This window comes from Gavia stellata, chromosome 17 (assembly GCF_030936135.1).
Source record: "Gavia stellata isolate bGavSte3 chromosome 17, bGavSte3.hap2, whole genome shotgun sequence".
Classification (NCBI taxonomy): Eukaryota; Metazoa; Chordata; class Aves; order Gaviiformes; family Gaviidae; genus Gavia; species Gavia stellata.
Genome location: NC_082610.1, coordinates 9,912,930 through 9,937,577, shown reverse-complemented (window position 1 = coordinate 9,937,577; position 24,648 = coordinate 9,912,930). Strand labels below are relative to the sequence as shown.

The window sequence follows — 24,648 nt, the reverse complement described above, 5'->3', positions numbered from 1 at the left end:
GTTCCTTCAGGGGTCTGCTGCAACGTGCACCTTAGCAACATAGGCTAAGGTATTTTCTTGCCATGAGAAAAGCAATCAAAAAGACTGGCTCAAAAAGAAAAAAAAACAAGCTGGATTAGCCATGCTGACCTAAAAGATGTCAAACAGAAGGTATTTTTCATTTATTTATGCATGTTCTACCACGCCTGTGAATACAGCACCTGGATGGCGCCGGTCATGCAGTACGGACAACTCAGAGGTGCTGTTTGTTCTCCCTCTCTCTCTCCGGGGAAAGAGGTGGTGGAGCAGTGACACCTTTTGCTTTTGTAAGAGTGTGAAGAGGCTCAGAAACATGGCTCAGGAGTTCATAGAATAGGTTATAACACTTGGCTGCCTCTTGCAAACCAAAATCAAGTGGAGAAAGCAGCGGGAAATGGTATTGGCTACATCTGAAGAAACAAAGGGTTCACTGTCATCAGCAGGATGCTAGCAGGGTCACAGCACTCTCTATATTTAAAAAAAAAAACACACACACAAAAAGGCACTGGAAGAAATGGTATGGGGAAATATTAGGCTATGTCACACAAGCTCAAATCTTTGGAGAAAAAAAATAATCAACACGTAAGCTCCTGGGAGGCTCAAGAAGAATAGTAACTGGTGCCAATGTGAGGGATTTCAGCTGAACAAGTGGATTTTCTTTTTTTTTTTTTTTTTGGGGGGGGGGTGTTTTGTTTTTGTTTTTTGGGGTTTTTTTTACCCCGCTATGGTTAAATGTCAGGAAATTACTCCAGAAAAGCCTAGGAGTTTACTGTGAGGGGGTGAAAAGTTGGATAAAGGTCCCCACACTAACACTGTTTCTGGGGCAAATGAAGCTAATGCTTCAGGGTGAGGGAATGAATGATGAAAAGTATAGACTCCTCTCTCTACACCATAAATTCTTCCTAGCACTCTGATTTCTCAGCCTTTCAGAGAGACAGGCATCATGAAAGGGAATCATCTCACTTCAAATCTGTGCATATGCTCTAATGCAGCTGTCTGGGCTCCTTCCATACTGGAAAGAGAAAGGCGAGTACCTCCAGAGCACAGAGATCTCTCCCAATTAGCTATGACTCTCTGGAGTCACTAGAGAGCCTACCTGGTTAGGTTAGATTAGGAGGCCAACTTTAAAGGACCAAAATTTGGCAAGATGAAGCCCTTTCCACCCTAATTTCTATTTCACACCCCCCCAGCACAGAAAAGGCAGACAAAGGGTGCTGGATGTTTTCTAGGATATGCCAGCTAACTCTGTGTCAAAGCAGACTGCTACATCGCCGCTACTGGATTCAATTGCTGTAGCCGTATTTCATTTTCATTTGAGTCACTACAGACAACTGCTCAGAAATTCAGAAAAGCTGGCTCTGACGCTGAGCTGCCACATCAGACAGTGTGAAAACTGGTGGCCCACACTTCCATAGAATAAAAGAGGCAGTGTATCATAGTTTGGAGTTATCATAGCTGAGTTATATCCAGAAATCCCTTTGATTTTAGCTAAGTCAATAATACAGCCATGTTTTCTTCCTCTTTGTTCCTGCAGACACCTGATTTTCAGATACCCCTACAAAGAATAGAAGGAAAAAATAATTAAAAATTTATATGACAGCTTCTGCCTGGACAGAGAAAATGATAGTCTTAGAGACTGATACTTAAAAAAGGAGTGAGACCCCTGACTGAACTGCTTCTGAAAAGTTGCATCTATTTTTAAAGACAATGTCCAAATGCTTGGAAGATGAGAAGAAGTGTTCCAGCTGGGATTCCTAGGAGGAGGAAAGGAAGATTTCTTACACAAGATTGACTCTTTGCCAATATTCACCTGTGATGCGTGTCCTTTTGTGATGATGAGGTTCAAGTACAAAACTGGGCTCAACTGAGTTCTCGGCCCAAAGGTATGGAGTCATATGCTTCATGAAGAACAGCTAGCAAACTAAAGATTTCATTTTTCTCAAAACAAACAAGCAATCACACCCTCACAAAGACGCTAACTGGAAGGTTGCAAGATCAAGCACTCAAAGTTTGGAAAAATGACCTCTATAACTTTCACTGGCTTCATTTTGTGAGGAGGTGGTGAAAGAAAACCTTTTATTGTAGTATGTGTGAGTTCAGCGATTTGCTTCTCCCTGCATGATGTTAGGCCTGATAAAACGGTGGGCGAAAGTGCTAATATCCTGTTGTTCTCTTCCACGCTCTCTTACAAACCCAACTCGGAAATTGCCAATACCTCTGTTGGCCGATTCATTCATCTCTCAGTCCTCTAGTATATGCAAATGAGCACTTTTAAAAAAAGGTTTTAAAAAAAATAATTAAGCGCCCAAAGTAAATGAAAGCCCAACTCATCAACTTTTAGAAAGGAAACTTCCTATTAGAATACTAATAAATGGTTTCCAAGAAAAACAAAAGGAAAAAATGCTATTATCTTACCAAAATGTATCACTATTGTAATACAAATAGATACTTTATTCATGCTTTCTGTAGAAATAAGGCTCAGCTAAAGAGTTCTCCTGACCCTTCAAAACATCAGGTCCTTAAGCCAAGCCTGTCAGTCTATGCTGGTTTCACATTGTTCACTCTCAGCCCTGACACATTCCATTTGGAGTCAATTTTGATACAAGCCATGTAGAGTTTATGTACCGAGGTAACATCCAGTGCTGTCATTTTTCCATGTAACTAAATGTCAGCAAGAAATAGAATCTAAAATTGGTCTGTAACTATGGCAACTAATGAGCCATTCTAACTTGGAGCCCCCAAATCAAACATGTGACCATCCAGGGATTCATTCCAGTTTTAAGATGCTGCTTTTCAAAGAAGAAAATATGCTGCTGCTTTTGCTGACATGCGCATTAGCGGCATCAGCCTACAGCCAGGCTAGAGAGCTGAAGCAGGTTCAGACAAAGAACTAGAAGAAACGCAGATTCTTTCTTAAACTGGAAGGAAAAACAGTCAACAAACTCTGTTGAAGCTAATCACGCTGGATAAAGATAAAACCCTGCAAAAAGAACAAAACGCCCGAGATGACAACAGTGTTTGTAATCATAGCACTGGGGAACAAAGTGGAAGCTCCATCATGAAAAGGAACGGGTGCCTTGATTTTTGTTTTTTAATTTCAACTTCAATAGGCATTTGGGATCACACTACTCAAAAGTCAAAAACACATCTGCACATGCATATAAAAATAAATATGGGGCCAGCTCCATAATTCTGGTAAGGGGGAGGCCATTTCATTTCCCATGGCCACATCTTCCTTCTCAGAAGCTGTTCTGAAAGGGTTGTGTGAGGACACTCTTAAACATATCTTAAAAGATATACGCACAGCTAAAAATTCCGCATCTCTTTACTAGGGAACAACGTATTTGTTCCCCTTCATATCTGTGCCTGGAAACTACCAGGCGACCCTTTGTAGGGCCGTGGCTGTTGAGTGAAGGAAGTTCCTCTAGAAGTAGCTGAAGTCTCTACCAGAAGGAGGGCTCTGCAGAAGAGGTGTGTCACGCACACATTCCTTCAAAGCCATAATAGTCAGATGGAAACAGCCCATCCATTTCATATTTTGTATATATGCTACACTATTACTTTTTAAACAGCCAAACATAGCTTTTCCTTTCTGCCACAGAAGCTCAAGATCTTGCTGCCAGCATATGGTAGGAACAAACGACCAGTAACCATACTATGAATGGATTATACACTAGAGATGTTTTCCTAGAAATCATTTAGCTCCTTTGCTGCTCCTAACAAGGAGCACCTTGCCCATATTAAACAACAACATTATTCAGGCTTTTTTTCAGAAGACAGAAGAGAGAGGGTAAAATAAACACGTGAATAAAGCAGTTGTTAGTTTCCCACTAAGTTGAAAAGTGCCTAGTTATTGTTATCAAATAAAGTTGAAGCTAGCATTATAATGAAATTAAGATTTTAAATAAAAGGTCAGTATTCCCTTATACTACATTGAAAGGTTTCTTTAAGCAGCGTGTGTATGTTCTAGAAATGCACTACAGTCCAGATCAGAAGAGAGGATGTTAGGTGTTAGTCAATTCTTTAATAAAGAAACTGGAAGTTCTTACCAATTTTCTTTGAAGATTTAAAACCTAACAAAACAAAAAAATACCTTCACTAAGTTATTTTGCCTACATGTGTAACCATTACCCGACCCTGGTTTTGAATATTGGCTTTCCTGGGTAGGGAAGAAAAAAAACCAAGCATAAATTACAGCTTTTAACACCGGAAACCATAAACATTGTTGTCTAGTAAAATGAGCTACATTTGAAACAGTGAAAAAATAATTACAACCCTTGAAACTTAGAACCATGAAAAACGGTTGTGCTGTCTATGAAAAAAATAAAAACCACGACCACTTTGAGAAAGACCAGTCAGAATACTTATTATTACAGGTCTGGAGTAATCAGTAAAGTCACAGGTCTGTCAGAAGAAAGCAGTACAGGTGACAAACACATAACAAAAGAAAATTATCAACTTCAGTTCTCTGTGTGAATGTGCAAATGTGCATAAATCTCAGTGAAGCTGATTTAAAAACAGAGTCCTACAGTTATATCAATTATACAGTCCCCACAAGATGCAATGCTCTATGGTACGTGTATGGAAAGAACAGAGGACACTTAAAAAACACAGTATGATTTTGCTGTACAGAACAAAGGCCATCTCTGGTGCTATGTATCTGTCTCTATATCACACTGTATTCCTGCTAAAGCAGCAAAGCCTTTGCGTGACACTTCAGTATTAGGCATAATGATCATCAAGGGATGATATGATTTGATACCAGGATTGCCTCCACGGAGGTTACTCTGGTGATTTACTGGAGAAAGTAGAATACATCTGCACTAAGATTTTCTCTTTATCTGAGTCCTCTTTTCCACATTTACATTTTAACAAAGAAGAATTACAGACTTGTGTTCACAACAGAATCCGATGAGACCATATCCAGTTTAATTCCCTCCCTTTAGAGGGAAATGATCAATTGGTTCAACAAAAGTGTTTTCTATTCGTATGGAAAATGTAGCTATGGAAGCAAAGCTATAACTCAAGAGAAATAAGCAGAGAGACAGATAAAAGAAAAGCAAGGAAGAAAGGGGATTGCATTCTACTCTCATCAGATGTTCCTGATACATCCCAGGTCACAAGGTCACCACCATCAACCCAGGGCTTGTAAAAAACATCCAGCGTAACATCCGAGGTGCACCAGGAAAAGCTGACATCCTAGGTGCATCAGGAACAGCTGTCAGTAAGTGTTAATAACAAAAAGGTGTGATGAGGATGATAAGAGACAAAGTTAAAGCGCTGGACGTCTCACGCTTTCTCAAATTAATTTTTACCTAATTAATTCATCTTCATCAGATCTGGGCCAGCTCAGCAACAGCAGTAATGAAAATTAAAGTCTTAGAGCTCCACACAGAAAAAAAAAAAAGCTGTAAACCATGTCCACCTACTACACAGCACCATGTCTTCATTAGTTTACTGGTATTTAAAGAAGAAAAAAAAAGAAAGAAAGAAAACTTGCAAAGGCCCACACATAAACACCATACTGTTTTGTGTGAGGTTGAGAAATAGTTCTAGCAGTAAAGGGGGAAAAAAAGAAAACAACTGACAGCTATGAACAGAAAATGCCTAAATACTGCCGAAGGTACAGGAAGATGGTTTCAACATAGCTAGGGCCTGTGTGTGTACAGCTACAGGGGCAACGGCGCGCAGCTTTCATCAAGAACCGCTTCTCACCGTTTCTTTTCCTTCCTTCGTCTTTTGTCACTTTTTGCGGTGCCATGACTTTCTGGAGGGAGCTCCGGCCGGAGCTGGGCTTTCCCGACCCGTTGCTGATGATGGAGCCGTTCTGACTTGGGGACCGGCTGCAAGTAACCATAGCAACAAGGGAGGCTGTGAGTTCTGCCTTATAAACCTCGTTTCAAGGTTATTTCATTCACACAGTTTGCATCACTGAGTTTACAAGTCTGATTTTGTACCAAAAGGAGACAGAATATAAACTGCACACAGAAACACAGTAAGGGCAGGAACAGAGCGGCGGTTGGACAACACGACTTCTCGATTAGCTGAGGGCTGATAAGCATCTTAGTGGCATCGAAAGTAAACACTTCTCATGCACAACCCCCACAATGACAGAAGCAGCACTGCAGAGGACAAAAAAGCCTGTTATCAATTCAGTGTCATTTATACAGCTAAAATAAAGCAGACCTTTGTTTTTACATATATGGCTAAACTAATTCCTTTATTATTTAGCCTGCATTTACACTTAGCTATTTTGTCAGCCACAAAGCAAGATTCACCCACTCACTTTACATGTACGCACAAGCAACGGGATAAGAAAATTCTCCTTTTTTTCACATAACATGGTTTAGCCAGCACCATTATTTGCTGAAACTCCCAAGAAAATGCTTGTTTTACTCAGCTATTGCATATCCTTGCCCTGAAACCGGTCCCTGCACAGGGTGAGGAGGAAGGGCAGAGCAGAACCCCTGCGAGCGTTCAGTTCCAACAAGGAGCAAGAACAGAAATGAGCAATGAGTAAGTCTAGGCTGCATTGGGAGCAAGCTCTCAGCAGAAGTTCTCTTCTTTTTGGGGTAGGCAAATTACTCAAATCCTAATGCACAAGTTGGGAAAAGCAGGCCAAAGTAGAACATGTTAAATCTGGTGCTACTGCACAGCCAAACACGGTGTCACGTTGTTTCTACATATGAAACTTGCCACAACGGGAACGAAAACAATCCACAAGACCCGTACAGGTCATGCACCTATCTGCAATCTATCACTGAGTTGTTGTGGCCAATGACAGGATAATGTAAAGAGGTTGCATCGGAGAAAAAATAATGGACTTAGTCAAAAGGACTTTGATTTACAGAGAAAAAAAATCAAATCAAGTTCTATTGCTGTCACAATGGCTTTATATGCAGAAAATGGTAGCGAAGCAAAACAACAGTAAAAACCATCCTGTAAATTATTGCCAGTACTATATGGCCAGCTTGGAACATTCATTTACCTCCGACTGCCCTGTCTGGTGTAAGCAGAGAGCATTTACTGTGATCAGAACAGGAATGGACAAGTATGAGGAAAAATAATTCTTAGGGACTCTCTTTTGAAGAGAGCCTGCGTGGAAATATACCCGATTTGAGACAGGCTCTTGCCAGCCACAGGACTTTAGGAGAACTCAGCATGCAACACAGCCCAGCCCAGCCCAGCTTGGGGATTTTCTTATGAAACTCTATTGAGAATAAATATTCTTGAAAAGTAGCTTTTCTCCCCTATAAGCCTGTCTGTCACTGCTAATGAATAATCCCAGCCCAGTAAAAAAATTCATCCAGGGACAGACCAAGACCTGAAGAAAACCTGCTCCACTTGGGAACAAGGAAAAGCAGCAAACAGGGATAGCTTGCACAATGATTTCTGCTGCCACTAATCTAAATATTCATCCTTTTTAAGTGGCCGTTGTATTAATAACTGTGAAGTTTCCTTCAGTGGCAATATCAGAGAAGATATTCTGATCAGTTACCAGCCGCTTCATGGCAGTCTGATTTAAATTGACCTTTCCAGGCTGCTAAGTAGCCTGGATGAAAGAGCAAATACATAAAGGTTAAGAAATATTTCTTCATCTTCAGAAACCATTAAATTCCATCCCCAGATGCAGCTCCTGGGAATGAAAAAAGGCTAAAATTCTGCATGTTCTCACGTACTCCGGTAATCACCCTGAAGGAGGCAAAACTAAGTCTTAGTTATTTGCTTAAAAAGGCACAAAGGTTCAACATATTTTATAATGAGAATAACTTTCCTGTGAATTCCTGGCTCAAGTTTGCTTATCAACATTTGTTTAAAATTGTGCAGATTAAGTAGAGGGGGATTTCTGCGCTCATTCAAAGGACTGAGTGAAGTGCTTAATCACTTTTGTTAGAGGATTAATTAATAGGGTTGGTTTACGGTTTTTGTGTGTATTTACACATGGCTTTGTAGAGGCTTCAACACATTTTAAAGAACAGTTCCTGCAAAGACTTAACCTGTAGTGGCCCAGCGTCAGCAGCCACAGCCGATGTCATGGTCATCTTCCATTTGTCATTTCATCAGAGGACAGAAGATTTCAAAAGGGATAAGTACTGTTTGGCTCACATAGACTATATAACCTAATCCTCATTGTTTAAGTGATTTTTTGGTGTGAACACCACTTAGTTGACTTTAAAGGGCGGAATAACAGTTTACCCCCAAACCCAGCAAAGCAATGGCAGGAACCGGGGGAGCTGTCAGCTGTCTTACTCTTCTCTATTGGCACTCCCCGCAGACAGCTCTCTCCATATTCCAGGTGAGGTACTATACAACCAGAGAAGTACGCCAAACCAGACACCAGCTCAGGATCCTTCTGTTTCCATTTTTCTGTAGGGAAAACCTCAGCTTATGACCAATGGGGAGGTCTGTCCCCCACGAAGAGCAGCAGTGCCAGCTCCTCCAGCCCCGCACCGTGCGGGCTGACACCTTCTCGTGTGGCACCTCCCGCGGCTGCAGATGGCTCCAGTGTGTCCCTGTCACTGCGTACAGCAATATTGCACCAAATTTTACAAGCTTTGCCATTACTCCAAAGGGGCAAATATCATTGTGCTTGTGCCCTTCTGCTACGGAAGATATTAGGTCCAATTCTGGAGTGACAGAGTCTGTCAGTGGAGCTACAGCAACTTACAGTTGCTGAGGTCCTGTCTTTTCGTTCATTTGAGAAATGACCAGTGTTCATGCTCCACATCCCATGTTTTGTTTGAGTTCAATTATTGTACAACACCAGGGTGCATATGAAAGCCGCTTCCCATTTACCTCCTCTATGCATGTACAATCTCTGAAGACTTCACTTTATTTTACCTTGTATTTTGCAGCAATCTTACGCATCCAGCGCAGACCAGCATTATGCCAAGAATATATTATGGAGGAACCATCTGCCACACACAGACCCTGGGTGCCAAACCTTACATTTTTTTCCTAAGCAAGCAGCAGCCTGTACCCCATTCCCCTCCTCTGCAGAAACATGCCAGGCCATACCTTTTCCTTGTTTCATTGGATTTGGCAGTTTTAATGGTGCTCCCATCCTGAGTAATTTCTCTTTCCTGGGAGGCAGGAGCATCTCTAACTGGAAGTGGAAGTATGACAGTCTCCTGAGTTACAGGTAAAACCTCATCTTCAGCTCCCTGCTGACCTAAGTGTTGCTTGGCATAGTCAAAGCCTTGTACTGGCTGCAAAAGAAGTGAGAGAAAGAAGAAATTTCCAGCATGCATCATATATTAATGTGAAATTTCCACTGCAATATAAAATTTTCACTACCCCTTAACATCTTTAGTTATATAAGCGACAGGTAAAAATATGTAGATTGCCATATGAATGCCCAACAAAGCAATTTTCTGATAAGAACTCCATTCCACGTATTTTATAGATTATTAACTAGTATAAAATTGATCTTGGCTAACCTTTCTTACCCTGCTGTAACACCCCCAGAAATTCCTTTAACAGACAATGGAAGAATGAACATAGAGAAGAAAAAATTAGGAGGGAGAAAAATAAGCCCATACAGAAAATGGAAAAACTTTCTCCATGAAAAAAACCTTGCATTTCCAAGGGGGGTGGGAGTAATTTGTTCCAAATCAAGACAAAGTAAAAAAGGTACACATAAAAGTTTCATAGGCAACATTTTCCAGAAAAGGATCCTTTTCAGATCGGTGAAATCATATTTCCCCTGGCTTGCCAGTTGCCTGCTGGGAAGGTTGTTATTGACTTCACTTGTTTCTCTCGGGAAGCGGCATTCGCAAGAGCCTTGCGGCAAGGCAGCTGGGGGCCGTGTGCCCGTGTGCCCAGCCTCTCCTGCCCCGAAGCCCGGCCGGGCTTTCCCTGCTGCCTCTGCAAGCTACAAGCAGAACTGACACAAGCCTTCTGGGCAAAGCAGCCACCAAAAGGTGGATTCTTTTAATGGAAAAATTAAAGCATTTAAGCAAAACTTAACTTTCCAAACTGCATTTTCTATTGGGAAAAAAAGAGAAGGAAAAAAAATTAAAAACCAAATCACTCAAAGAAATTCCTCATCACCTCTGGAAAAAACATGTAACATAAAAAAAAAGTTCTTGCTACACTAAATTGAATTAATTTACCAAAAACTGGAAGGATGCCCTTCCTGAAGTACAAAGACTATTGACAGAAAGCTAAAATAGCACCATAAAACACTTCAAAGGTGAGCAATGGCGATTTTAACCCTCAAACATACTTTGGGAAACACTTCAGAATTAGACAGGTAATAACTGAAAAGTCTCTCTCAGGTTCCTGTCATGTTGTCATTGAATTTTTTACTTACAGAAGAAAATCAGCTGGATAAAAAAATTTGCTGATGGCACAGAAAAATGATGAGCTCTGAAAAAAACATTTTCTCATGTTCTGTCCCTTACTACATCTGGGCTATAGCTATAAATACAGATAAAGTTCATAGGCAATCTCAGTCTGAAAAAAATGGGGCTGTCTTCTATTTTTTAAAACAAAACAAAACTTGCTTTTTGTTTATGGGGATCTATATCACATTCCCAATCTCCTGTTTGAACTGAGGCTGGTGATTTCTAATGTGCTCACATACTTCAATATTCCTCTGATGAGTAGCTCCAGTGCATTAAGAAGACACTAACTGGGCTAAAGCTGATTTGGGAGAGCAGATGTCTCCGCACATTACCACGATGGAACTTGCAACATATCAGAGAAATGCCAATTCACCATCACCACCCCATGGCAAGTCATGACGATATCGCCCTTGACAGAGCCTTCTGCTTGCCCTCCTCTGAAGGTAGGGTACCACAAAAGCAGCCACCACATTAGCCATGAAGGGAGGAAATCAAGAAAGGGGAGGGAATGAAGAAAGGGGTAGGAGAAGCTGAGTGAAGGACAGCTGGGAAGAACTACTGCACACCCTCCTAGACAATAATATTTTTAACCAAAATAATATTTTTCATCATTATTACCTATAAAGTGTTAGTTAAGACCCTCCTAGATATTCTGCAAAAAAGGTAACAAAAGAGAACAGCAGATTAAATTGGTTATTTCTCCCTCCATGCCTTTGAAAGAGTAAAAGTTGTTACAACTTCTACTTCATATCTTGTTTTTAAAATAAATAAATAAATAAATAAATAATAACAACAACAAACCAAGCCAGAAATAGCAGAACATGAGAAATACTAAAGAACTCTGCAGAGTCCCAGCTCGGACCTGCCAAAGGAAGAAAATGAAGGATTATTTTAATCTGAGTTCTACTTACCATCATGTCTAGAAACTGCATTTAAGGAAGAGCTGAAAAAGCCATCCTCATCAGCAGACATATTGCGTTAAATAAAATTTGATCTTGGAACCCTGCTCTGTAAAAGCCCACAGGAGCAGATGGCTTTACCACCCCTGAAAGGAACTGGCAAGACTAAATCACGATCAGGCACTGCTGAAGCACTGCAAGCAGAGATGTCCAATGCAGCCACAATACTGAGAAAGACCCAAAGACTGGGATTTGAATATTCCTTTTGAAATAATGAATGAATGATAAGACCATTAAATTACATTGCCTGGAAAAGGGCAGATTGAATATAGGGAATTGTTTCTGGGACTTTTTTCCTTGTAATATCATGAAAAAACCACTGATTTTTTTAAAAAAGAAAGAAAAGAAGAAAAAAGAAAACTAAAAAGGATGATCAGCCCTTCCCCTCTACATATATACCCATGTACACAGACAGTTTCTCTAATCTTTTTTTTTCCATGCCCTTTATCAAACTGATAGTGGTTGTTTTCTCATGGCCTGCAGTATTTGCTTTTGCTTGTGGGTCTTATGCTGCAGAACTTATCTCTGTTTACCTGCAAGCTTATTCTTTCATGCTTTAAAAGAAAGGAAAAGTGACAAATCAGATTACAGCCTTTCAAAAAGCATGCTGTGAATTAGAAAGCAAGGGAGGTAAAAGCTAACATTTATCCAAAACCTCAAAGTAAAAACAGTTGCTTAAAATAAGAACAGCATTGAAAGAACATTCAAATAAATTCCAATCAGAATTTCACTGATTTGAATTTATACTTCTTTTAATTTTATTGGAGAGTCAATTGAAAAAAATGGTAACAGCCCCTTTTCCCTACAACTTAGTCCAGATGTCCCTGACTGCTAAGGCAATTCAGAACAGCAACATGATTCCTCAGAAAGATACTATAGACTACACTATGTATGAGAAATCCTTTTTAAACTTCATTTATTTAGCCTTCAGTCTGTTACAACAAAAAAATAATTCCTAAATTACCAGGCTCAGGCAGCAATCCTGCTGTTACATCACCTCCCGCGGCTACAGAAGGATATTTAACACTAGACGTTTCATTGTCCCTCCGTGCTGTGTCCGTGCCTCCTATCCCGCTGGCACGGGACTGAGGCTCTGGAGGGACGTGGCAGGCAGCTCTGCTCCGCGAGGACCTCCAGCCTCCCGCTGCTCCCAGCAGCAATAGGGCTGCAGCTCCGCGCCGCCAGGCCCCTGGGTACAGGGCTTTCGAAATCCAAACACAGAAAATGGCACCACTGAAAACAAGACTGGCTGAAATCCAAGGCTAGGGGTATCCCATAATATTCTCTTTTCCTCGCTATACTGCTTGCAGGATATTCAAAAGGTATCCAAAAATTGCTCCAGTGATTCAACAGCAAGTCTCAGACACACAGAAACAAAATATTAAAGCTGCTTCTTAAACTAAAAATCACTCTGCTGTGACTTCACTTACAGAACAGAGTCAGCATTAATCGAGCAGTCTCAGGCACTTTCCTAAGCCATGAAATATAATTTATTCATTTTAAATGTGATATAGATATCTGCTCGTCAGCTATTTGTATTGCCAAACTGCATGAAATGTAGCAATTACAGTTCAAGTAATTACCACTATTCCTGATATCCCTAATGCTGGAATTAAAAATAAAAAATAAAACTGTTCTTTTCAAAATGACCTTATTTCATTATCTTCCCAAAATACGGTTCTTATCCTTATTTTAATTAAAGATGCTGAAATCAGGAATGACAAAGCCAGTCCATTCTAATGGTACTGCAGAATTTATCTTCCATGGTCCATATACCAGCGTATACCCTAAACTAGACCTGGCTGAACCTTTTTGATGGAACCGTCATTGTGAAACTAAGTGGAAATCAATGTAGCTTTCATTTTGAAATGCATCACTTCCTATACAATTAATTAAATTAAATTCTATGGAGTCTCAAAATATACCCCGAAAGGGGAAATGCACTCTAGAAGTGGACTACTGCACTCCAATTGCAAATGTGAGCAAGTCTGCAGGAAAATCTCCTGCAGTATGTGTCTGGATGCCGGGAGCTCAGCACCAAATGTTTTCTTCTGCAGATCCAGCTCTTGTCTGACCACGTTGGCTGCTGATACAAACGTAACCTGACCGAATAGGTCATAACCTGACCGTGTATCTTTACAGCCTGATTAAAGCTGATTTCCTCAGGAAAAGTAAAAATTCAACTTTCTCTTACTTTTTGGAATGACAACTATGGAATATTAAAATACTTCCAAGTTTTTCTGTGCTGTAGCTTCAACCAGCAGTCTTTTTTTTTTTAAATAGCAACTTTCTTCAGCTGTAAAGCATCCCATAATGATGGCCAGCTCAAAACAACGTACAAATTTAGTCTCACTTTGTCCTTTAGCTGGGACTAAGATTGCACATAAGAAAAATCAAGTAGTGCATAGTATTTGCAACAGTCCCTAATAAAGCGTGATTTGTATTTTCATTTGGTAACACCAGATAAATGGATGAGCATACTGGAACCAAAATAGAAATGTCTTTCTTGTATCATTTTTGATACAAATATCTTTTTCCAGCTGGCACCACCTGCACCCATCTGCAACTAACCTAAGATGAGGAGAAAAGAGCTGTCATATGCATCATGCCTTCCTTCAACTCTCCCCCAATCTACATTTTTCAGCAGAAGCAACAGAGCCGAAATCACAATAATCCTGTCTGTAGCATGAAGAAACCAAAGAAAAAAATTATCATTTCAATCCTATGCCAACGGAGAAGAACAAAGCCAGCTTAAAAGGGCGAAGGAACAGTGTGACTTACACACACGCTTTGTAGGCTAAAACCTCCTAACTTTGGGTAGCCCTGTTGAAGAGCCATTTACTAGCAGCATTGAGAAGGCAGACTTTTTTCACTACTGAGACAAATCAGTATTCTGTGACATTTTTCTCTTAGACATAGAATATCAAACTGGAAAGACATTTGAGTTGGGAAAAAAACCATCTTGTAATTGATATGGGTTACTAAATTTAAGGAAAATATTATTGTTTGAACGCAATCAACGCTATCTACAAATAAATTAGAAAGTTCAAAACATCTAAAAAAATAGCAGTGGGAGAAATTTTCTGAAAAAACTTCAAAGAATGTCTTTTCCGAATTAGCAGTTGGATAGAGAACTTCTGGTTAAGACCAGGTCTGAACTGCTGCCACAGCCCAGAGCTTCAGCCATTGCCACTTGCAGTAGGTAGGAGCAGCTCCGGCCATGGGTTTGAGAACGAGGTCCTACGGGAGACGTGCTGCTGATGAGGCCTAGGCATGATATCCCATTTCCTCAACTTTGTGAAGGAAGCAACTGCCCTGACTAAAGCCTACTCAGCCCTAATGGCCCACTGCCTTACATCACTGTGTAATGGCTCTTTGTCACCGCTACCTGTGCAGCAAGGGACGACCTGCGAAGGAAGTTGATGAGTCCTGAGTGAAACAGAAGGGTAATTGCTATGACCAGTGGTATTGTGGAATTGCAAAGATCCAACCTGTGAGTAACAACCATTTCAATTCCAAACATCCTTCAACTACATCTAGCAGAGAAACACAATTAAAACCTCAGAAAGCAAAAGGATGTCTTGGATCTGGAGATTGGTCACTCACTTTAGCTCTCTGAGGCAGGTTCATCATGGTGTCTGGTTTGAAGTCGTTCTTGTTCTTTCTGCACAGAACCGCTGTGATGATGATGATGATAACGGTAACCACAGCAATGGGAGCCAGCACCGCTGCAATGATCCACAGGTTGTTCGGGGGGTTCTTCACCACAGCTACGGAAAATTGCAAACCAACATTGATAAGTTTCACTGTGCAAATGCAAGATTGAAATTGCTTCCAACAGCCTTCAACTGTCTCCATATAATTACTAACAATCCTTTTATACTAGTTATCTAGCTATATCTTTGTATTCCTTAAGAAAAAAAAAAAAAAAGAATCAGCAACACTATTCAATTCATAAATCCCTGGGCTCTCTTCTCTTATTTAGTTATAGCCAGCTGCAAAAGCAGCCATCAACTCCCAAGCCAAATTAGATGCCATGTTAGATATCACTCCAATGGTCCATTTACAGAATAAACAAAAAAAAAAGAAGAGAGGAATACATCCTTAATTATTCTTCAAACACAAAACCAGCTTATAGTAAGGTAGCATGTGTGTTAAAAGTATACACATGGAGTCCATACCTGGTGTCAAAGACTGGATCAGCAGGAGTATACTGGGAGAGCTTTTTCAAAAACAATGAAGCCAGGCACACTAATAGTTATTATTGATATCAACAGGGCAATAAGAAAATGCTTCTCTTGTGCTCTAGAAATACTTTATCATAGTTAAGTTCAAAATGAATCCATCATTTCTGAAGGAGGAGAAGTGATGAGGTTGGAAAGAACTACTTGCAGATACATTAATAATGGCACCAGGAAAAGGGTACATTTCAGAAATGCAGTGATGCTAAAACGTTTTACATTCCATTTTATCAGAATAAGGTCTCTTAGTATGAACCTTCTCAACATAAGAGATCCTCCTGTGACACATCCCTGGTTCTCTCATTTAATTTCTTTCTGGAAAAACACCAGATAATCTCTTTATGATGTTGAATTTTGTTTTAGTGAAATATTTTGTGGACTTCACCATGCTATCTGTTTATTTTCCTGTGCCACTGGTTGCTGGCGTGGACAGGCAGTTGTGAGAATAGCAGTGTAAAGCAGCCTTTCCGATTCCCTAGGGGACTAGCGCTTTCAAATGCCATTGAGCTTATTAGCTGTCAGAGGCACTCAGCATCTTTCAGGATCAAAATTCAAATGCATACCCTCTTGTTCAGCAGCAGTTACAAAAGCCACTGAAAGTCTGTCTGAAGCTTGAGCCAGTTTTCTTTGTAGATCTACAACTTTTTGCAAAGCCAATGTAGTTTGTTGGGTGCTGTAGGAATAGCACCATTAGGTACGTACCTTGCGCACAGTCTAACAGTAACCGCATGCTTAAAGGCTGTCCAAAAAGCCAGGTTGAAGCCTTTCAAGGTTCACTTTTCAATGGACTTGCATAATTCTAGATTATTGACTTTGGACATTTAGTTTGGGGATGAAGGGGCTGTGGGGAAGGAAACTGAATCTGAATTTTATCAGGTAACAGATAATTATAATTATAGATTGCCATTGTGGGGGCAAACAATTGCTGAAAAAGTATAATTATTTTTTCTAGGGAACGCAGAGGAAACTATGACCTTATGGCTAGTAGGACAGACATTTAGGAATCCTGGTTTACATCTTTAATTCAGTTACCAGCTTCCAATGTGACCTTGACTAAGTCAATTCATTGTTCATTCAACTCAGTAAGACTTCAGTGGATTTTGAAGCAAGCCTTTCATTTTGCCGTAACTCAGTCCCTCGCTTATAAAACAGGAACATCCACATTTTTTTGTTATTATCCATCTGTCTTGTCTAACCAGACTGTGAGCTCCTGAGGGTAGATTTCTTTTCTTACTGCATTTTGGTACAGAACTTTTCATTCTGCTATAAACAGAAATTATAACAAGTAAAAATGAAGCACACGCAAAGTATTTTCTTTGGGAATACAAAGACGTACTACAAATACCATGTCCAAAATGAAAGAAATGGATTTTTTTCTGTAATAAGGTATAAAGATAGTTCTACCTCCTACATTTCTAATACTCTAGCTTCAGAATCTCCGTTACCCAGAGTCATAATTTCAATTTCTGTATATTCTCTTCTTACAGTATTCTGTGCATATTTTACTTGTATAAAAATCTATAGGTGAACAAGGCTGCCTTACCAGCCCATGGAAGTACAAAGTTAGATCATGAGCAGCAGATGTCATAACTATTTAAATACCCATATAAAACACAAAACTGCACAAAGAGCTAGGAAACTGCTGTGTATTCTGTATAGCTGCTTTAGTAATAATTACATTAAAGAAATCTCATGGAAAACAAAGTCGTTCAGAATTTAAATACTAGACTTTATGGAAGCAGGAATGGAGATCCCTGGTTTTAGTCCAATTAAAGTCAGTAACAGACCATGATCAAATCAAGGATCAGGTACAGTATATAGTGCATTCTCTGGAAATTACATCATACTTCATTCTTCTAACTCAATCATACGTTCATGGATGATACGTCAATTACTTATTTCAGTGGTTCCTTCTTTTCCTATCACCATTACATGTCATTATTTCAATATCACTGCTCCTTCAGGCAAAAATAATGGCACCAGGGAGTCCCATTTTATATGCTCTTTAGCCAGTAAGGAGATCCAGTACAGAAGTTCACTATATAATTTTAATTCCAGCTGGATAAAGAACCTTGGCAAAGTGAAGAGATTAGTTAGCTAAAAGGCATCAATTCATACATTAAGCTTTTATTGCACAAAAAACCCTCTGAGCTCCACCACAGGTTTATGACTGTGGGTCAACTATACAGGAATATAAAAAAAAAAATTTTAAGGAAACACCTGTGCCCAAAAATCACTCAGTAACTGATGCAAGTCTTAAAAGAGAAATTCGAAAACACTTTTTTGGCCACACTGTTCTGAATGATGCTACCATATCTTGAATCTGAAAATTGCCCATACATGTAAGTAGTTCCATCCAACTTCACTTTTCTGATCATGTCTAAACAATATCTTTAACAACCATGGGGTGCACTTTACAAAGTTCTTGGTGAAAATTATTTGAAAAAAATAATCCCTTTGAGATAGAAATAATCTACATTTTAAACAAGTCAAAAATAAGGGGCGTCTTGACAGCCCCCACATTTTACTTTGGGCCAAGTTATTTGAATAGCACTTTAGCCGTAGCAGTCATTAGCTTGTGGTGTCATGTTTTCATTAGCATCAGAATTAGTTCTGACTTCACAGTTCCATAAAGTCGTTCAGTTCATAGAACTATATGTAAGATTAGTTGTACAGTAGAGTTTACAGTGATTGGCTAGATAACAGTCAGTATATAGCTTTGATTTTCTACAATAAAAGATTAGTCTGTCTTCCATATGAAAAAGAGCAGCCTGACTTAAGCAGCTGCTCAGAAAGGTGCAGCTGAAATTTCTGTGATCAATGGAGGCTCCCCAAACCTACACCAGTGTTTTCACAAAGAAAGAAAAAAAGAAAAAAGGACTAAACCAGAGAATTTTGAAAAGAACTCTTACGATCAGCTTGAACTTGAATAACATAACCTAGTGTCAAGGCCATCCGCTGGGAGTCAACGGTACTCAAAATTTTGGCAGCTGCAGTGCCCAGCAAAGGTTTCCCGTTGTATAAAGTATAGTATGTCAGTTCAGCTGGCTCCTTGGGTCCTGGAATACGTTGGATTTTTACCATCTTTCAGGAAAAAAAAAAAAAAAGAAAATGAGAGAAAGAGAAATAAACTGTGTTTGTGTTATTCCATTGCAAAACCTGCCAGAAGCTACTTGAAGGCAGTGCACAGAAGGAACCCCTCCAAGACCCCATATAAGCATAAGCTCCATGCAAATATTCTCATAGGATCAGGACTTCCCCTCTTCATAGCCTAGGCTATTAAGATTAGCAAGGACTGACTGCCTTCTTAACATTTTTTAAAGATAATCCTAAGGTAAAACCCTATACTAAGAAAAGATTGCAGTAAAAAAGGAGGAAAGGATCAAATGTTTGGACATTACATTACTCTGTAAAGAGGGAATTCTTAAAATCTGTCCTAATATTGAAAATTATACTTTGCTGGCGTATTGCAGTTGAAAAATTCCCTCACATTTTACTTCCATACTCATTATTTCTGATTCCAGGCTGACAGTAAAGAGAACCATTTTTCCATTTTATTCCGCAGAACACTGGCAGACTTTTTACATTGTACCTTTGTCTTTCCTGAGAGCAGAGGAAGTGTCAAACACCTCTAAAGATGAGAGGAAAAAGGAGTTTTGTGGTTCTTCTCTATTATGTTTTGGTTTAAAATACGTCATGTCTTCATGGAAAATTTTACAAAGGTTCACACTTTCGGCAAGTAAAAACATGTTCCTCCTTTTAAATTCTTTCAGTGGGAAAACACACAGAATTGTGGGCAAATGAGAAAAGTAGTAATTTGTTTTTATCTCTCACAACAAGCAATTCTTGAGGAACTTATAATTAAAAAAAAGCAATAACTTGTCATGCAATTTTTGAGGACAGATCATCTTTGAATCCCCAACAACCAGCATCAGTTGGCTAAATTACTGAGAAAACAAAATAAGATAATTTCAAAAAACTGAATGGGAAATGTTGCTAAATAAGAGAAAGATGATTAATAAATTAGTCAGGACTGAAATCACCATTTCGTAACATGATCTGTGGCTACAAGATTTGATGACTAACTGTATAAAGACTGCTTCATATGGGTTTGTGGTTGGTTTTTTTTTTTTTTTTCAACAAAAAGAAAAAAAAGTTCTAGCTTTATTGAGTTACCTAGGAAAAGAAAACCTAGGAAACTTTTTTTTTAATTTAAGAACAAAAGCCTGGAACTCTTCATTATGCTGAACACGAGACTTTACACTAAAATATGTACTTTGTACCAACCCTCATAGCAACCAAAGAGAAAAAGTTTATCAACTAATGACAACTGCTAGAAGATGCGAGGCATGCAAACACGGCTGACTGCAGAAAAAGAAACCCATCGGTAATGCCATGCATATTGCGCTCGCTGCTTTGGTATTCATGAAACAAGACAGGACATCTCAATCCAGTTAAACACTTTTTCACACAAATTGAGGCAGTACACACGCAAACAAAGCCCTTTTTTCAACACATAACTAGGCGCAACCGGTGTGGCATTGACCACCTGCACAGTGTAGCTGCCCACAGTAGTGGCACGTTTGAATCGTCTTCCTTGCTGATGGGACATCATAAACAGTGGGGCCAAACGCTGCTCCATTAATCTTGCAAAGCTCTGATTGTTCAGTCCCAGTAATGCAATATCAACCCCTTGAATAACTGTGGGAATGGAGAAAATCACATATCAGCACATTTTAGATGGACAGATTAAGAAACACGTGGTCTGCAGGGCAGTTTGGGACAGGGGAGTACTACCTAGCTTAGAAGAAAAATAACTGGCCACTGTTACACCCTCTCAATGATTCCCAATAGGGATATAATGTGCTTCTGTTTCAGCCCCTGCACTGTTCTTCTCAGATAATGTCAATGACCTTTCAGAGAATAAAAACCTCCAAAAACTTTCTTAGGCCTTCAGTTGACCAAAATGGCTCTGGGAAGCACACCTGATCTACAATCTTCAATGTAAAAAGTGAAAACCTGTTCAAGAGCTGCCGGTTTTTATGCTTATTACCAGATGCTCCTGTTAACTAAAAGACTTTTTTCCCCAGCAGTTTTGAAATCTGAAGTTAGAAATTTGTACCACCCTGTTCGAAACAAAACACTATATGTTTGAGAGCACTGAAAACTGAATAAACATTTCCTAAGTAAAAATTAATGCAAAGTTAAAAACACACTGAATTTACGTAAAGTTCAAATAAATGATATAGTATGCTAATTTAATTCATACAAATGTATGTTTTTTCAATATTATTTTGAAAAAAATCTTTTGGGACTGTCATGATTTTTTTGAAAACAGCATTTCCATTGTAATATCAATAATACTCCATTGCAGTAAGTGCACAAAGGCAAGAAATGGAGTTTCAGGTACATGGGATCCAGATGGGGACGAACCATACCACTCCCTTCAGAGGATCGTAATCTCTACATAAACTTATTTTTTCTCTCAAAATTATGACTAGATATAACAGGCACCAAACCACACCGCCTTTTGGAAGCAAAGTGTAGAATTTAATCCATTTCATGTCAGGGTCCTTTTCTCTTGCTCTCCTGAGCATCAAACAATTCCAGCTACAGACACACCGATTAGAAAGGCTTTGGTATCTACTCACTCAAAGATGTCTGGGGGAAAGGGTCTCTTCTTGCCCGGTAATCACTTCTAAAGTCAAAATGATTGTGAATGAGAATGTGATACCAGTGAAATGTCTGTGATAAAACAAGTATTTTGAAGCCTAATAGCCTTCTCTGCCCCTTCTTTTCCACGAGCAGAAGGTTATGTGCTTAATGCTTCAGGTGAAAGATGCAAAAGTTCCTGGACCCAGACAGAGTCAGCAAATCATAACAAACTTCTTTGCTTTAACAGATCACCTTTCTTCCCGGGTTATGTCTACAAGCCTCTTTTGATTTCAGGTTTAATTCCAAGTCCCGGGAGAAAAAAAAAAAAAGAAAAAAAAAAGAGAAGCCTATTTGTGTTTTTAAACTCTGAGAAGATAATGCTGCTCTCAGAAGTGCTTAAACCAAAGTGGCATAAATTCTGAGGTGAGCGTTGGATGCAGGAGACATCTCTGTTCAAGATGACAAATCACAGTTATGCCCCAGAGTAGCGTTAAATATATTTGTGCAGTTGAATGCAAGAGGCAGGTTCAGTGGGCAGCCACTTATTTCTGTGTAAAATTACTGCACCAATGTGTTTATATAATCAAGCACTAAAAATTATTATCTGGAATGCATGGGGGAGGGAAGGAAATTAAAAAGTACCTGTTATCACCCAGTAGTCTCTAGTTGACTCTGAGACATCAAGGTTTGGATACTCCAAAGCTTTAAAATAAAAGTTGAAATTATGTCATAGTATTCCAACATCCTACACACTATATGTCCCAAAACTATTTGGGTAACCACACAGTGATAAATAGAATTGAACTATGGCCCAGGAAGAGATCTAGAGTCAAAGTTTTTAGGGTGACAATTTCTCTTCTGCTTAAAAAGGACATCAAGTGCAAACAGTACGAGCGCTGCCATACGAAGTGGAGCATACATCTTCTGTTGCCAAAATACTGGCTGGTACATTGGCTGGGGCAAAGCCCAGGATTGCCCATTACTAAGAATGATAGGTAATATGCATGTGTCTGTTCTATACATTTCTGCTGCCTTCTCTCTGTGAGTAATCCCCTTGGGAAAACAAGATGAGATTCTATGATTTAATCCTTACTTAACCCGGACCACAATTTTAACCTAAAATAATATCAAAATTAACAAGGATCGGATTGCACCATTCATAGCGTGCAGTTCCACATGAATTACAAACGAGACTAATAAAACCGGGAACACACCTTAGAGTGTGGTACTCTCACTCTGCACCATTTAAGGTATTAATACCATATGTGCTTACATCTGTGAGAAACTGATGTTTGCCATTTTGATGCCTTTTGTTAGCTTTTCCATCTCCAAAGTGCATTAGGCTGTGAAGTTCAGTACGCTGTTAATTCATTATACAGCTTAGCATTTTTTCAATAGATTTATGCAACATGGAGAGCATTAACACTTGGAACTTAATTCAGAAAATATCCATGCCTTGCATGTTGATGCACTGCTGTTGAGTTACCTTGATATTTAAACTCCACAGTGGCTTGAAATAGTAAACATTGTAAAGCATCTGATTACACACAGTAACTGCTTTTGAGGAGGGATTTCATGGCCTGTCTTGAGCTATGCATTTCCATGACAGACTGCGAAGGCTCTGGAGGAGCCGCCGGAGTCTACTGGGAAATAACACACTCTGAGAACAGCAGCAGTATTTGTTTCATAAACTGAAACAACTGCACTGCCACATGAATAAGCATCAAACACTTTTCAAAGTAAACATTTTCACAAGACACGCTATCAATCTGAAGCAATAAACACTATGTGCGCATTAAGTTCGTGAGTTTGCTGTATACCTGCTGTGCTGGGAATAAAACCAAGAACTCCAAAATGAATTATAAGCCATTAGTTGTTAAAGGAGCACTAGCTAAAGACTTTATCGGGTCAGTTCATCATGTGCAGGGATCAGCAGAGAACTGCAATACCACATGAGACTCTTACTGTGTGACAAATGGCTTTCACAGCTCCTGAATACCAAGCGTACGCCTGTATTGCCTTTGTGAGAAGCACCATAATCCTTTTTCTACGCAACAGGCCTGTTTTGGAGGCCAAACACTTGAACTGAGCACAGCCATCATCAAAACTTCCTCAGGCTTTCTCCTTGCGCTCCCAGATGCCCCGTGGAGACAAGCCCTGCACACAGGGCACTCTGGACAGGCTCGCCCACCAGCCAGGACAAGGAAGGAGCCTGTCTCACGATGAATGACCCTTTCCAGGTCCCCAGGCACACCTTTTGTCAACAGCCTCCCGCCACTTCCCCTTCCCTGGGGGAAGACTTGATGAAAATGCAAGCCTACCCTGAGACACGTCTCTCACCCTGTGATGGAAAGTCTGATTCAAAAGCGCACCAACGCAGTGCAAGAACTCGTCGTTGGGCACTTTCACCTATTTGTTTGCAAATACCTGATTTATATAGGTAATGCCTCAAGAATAATATACGCTCCTTCTTTTTCAAGGCTTTGCACAATCACCAGAGTTGGCTGTGATTCCTGACTGCCTCGCACCGGAGAGCGACCACTCACCCCACAGACAGCAGAGCGCTTGTTGTGCAAGTAACTGAAGAAGTGCACAAGATAATCACTCTGCTGTTGGGCTGTTTGCAAATCAAATGGACTGACAAAAAAAGTAACTTGTGTTTTCCCCAGTGCTCACTTTCCAGCAGCCTGGTTCTGCTTTTTCTTAGAATCAGAAAATGAACAAGCACCTTAATAATTTTACCTTAAGCCACGAATCCACTCAGTTCAGTGTTCTGATCATAAAGATATATTTGGCTCTATCCTTACGTGCCCCATTATTTCAATACTTGTGAAATGAAGAATTACAAACTACTGCATCACTGGTTTAGCTTTACCACTGAGTTTGATAGCTACCAGAATCTTAACCAGATCTTTACTGGTATTTGAGCACAGTATTTCAAATTAAACAAGCATCTCTAAGAGTTACACATGGTGAGACCAGCTGAAACCTGCCCTTCCTTAACCAGAGCCCATTACCGTGCGCTGACGTACCCAGCGTGTCCCCATCTCCTCTGACTTCCAGTGAACACCGATCTCCTCCAGTGAGCGGATAACCCGGCTCGACAGTGAGCTTAATTTCACATACCAAGTTGAACAAGCAGATTAAACAGAAATCCCCATAACCAAATGTCTTGTCCCTTTATTCATTTTTGAGAAATCAGCACGCAGAGTCAGAGAGCGTATATGCCGCACAGGCTGCCCAGAAACACAACTTCCGCTCTCTGTACCTCTGACTCTTCATAACAATTGAAATGCAAGCAAATTACTGATGCTGAAGTGCTTAAACCACATTTTAAACTGAGGGTGACGTTCAGCAAATACACCAACAACTTTTTAAACGGAGAAGCACAGACAGAGCTCACCCACTACTCAAACAGACCCTCAA

The 24,648-nt window shown here is 39.8% G+C and overlaps 1 protein-coding gene across 1 annotated transcript in view; it reads right to left on the bottom strand.

The window, feature by feature from the left end:
- The window catches only part of KIAA1549L (KIAA1549 like), a 74,334-nt gene that overhangs the window by 35,964 nt on the left and 13,722 nt on the right, over positions 1-24,648 (bottom strand). Inside the window, exons 8-13 of the mRNA XM_059826009.1 lie at positions 21,865-21,924; positions 20,117-20,268; positions 18,480-18,651; positions 14,933-15,096; positions 9,037-9,227; positions 5,734-5,861 (exon numbers count right to left, since the gene is read on the bottom strand). Of these exons, the coding sequence (XP_059681992.1) occupies positions 5,734-5,861; positions 9,037-9,227; positions 14,933-15,096; positions 18,480-18,651; positions 20,117-20,268; positions 21,865-21,924 (867 nt within the window). The remainder of the gene's footprint in view (positions 1-5,733; positions 5,862-9,036; positions 9,228-14,932; positions 15,097-18,479; positions 18,652-20,116; positions 20,269-21,864; positions 21,925-24,648) is intronic.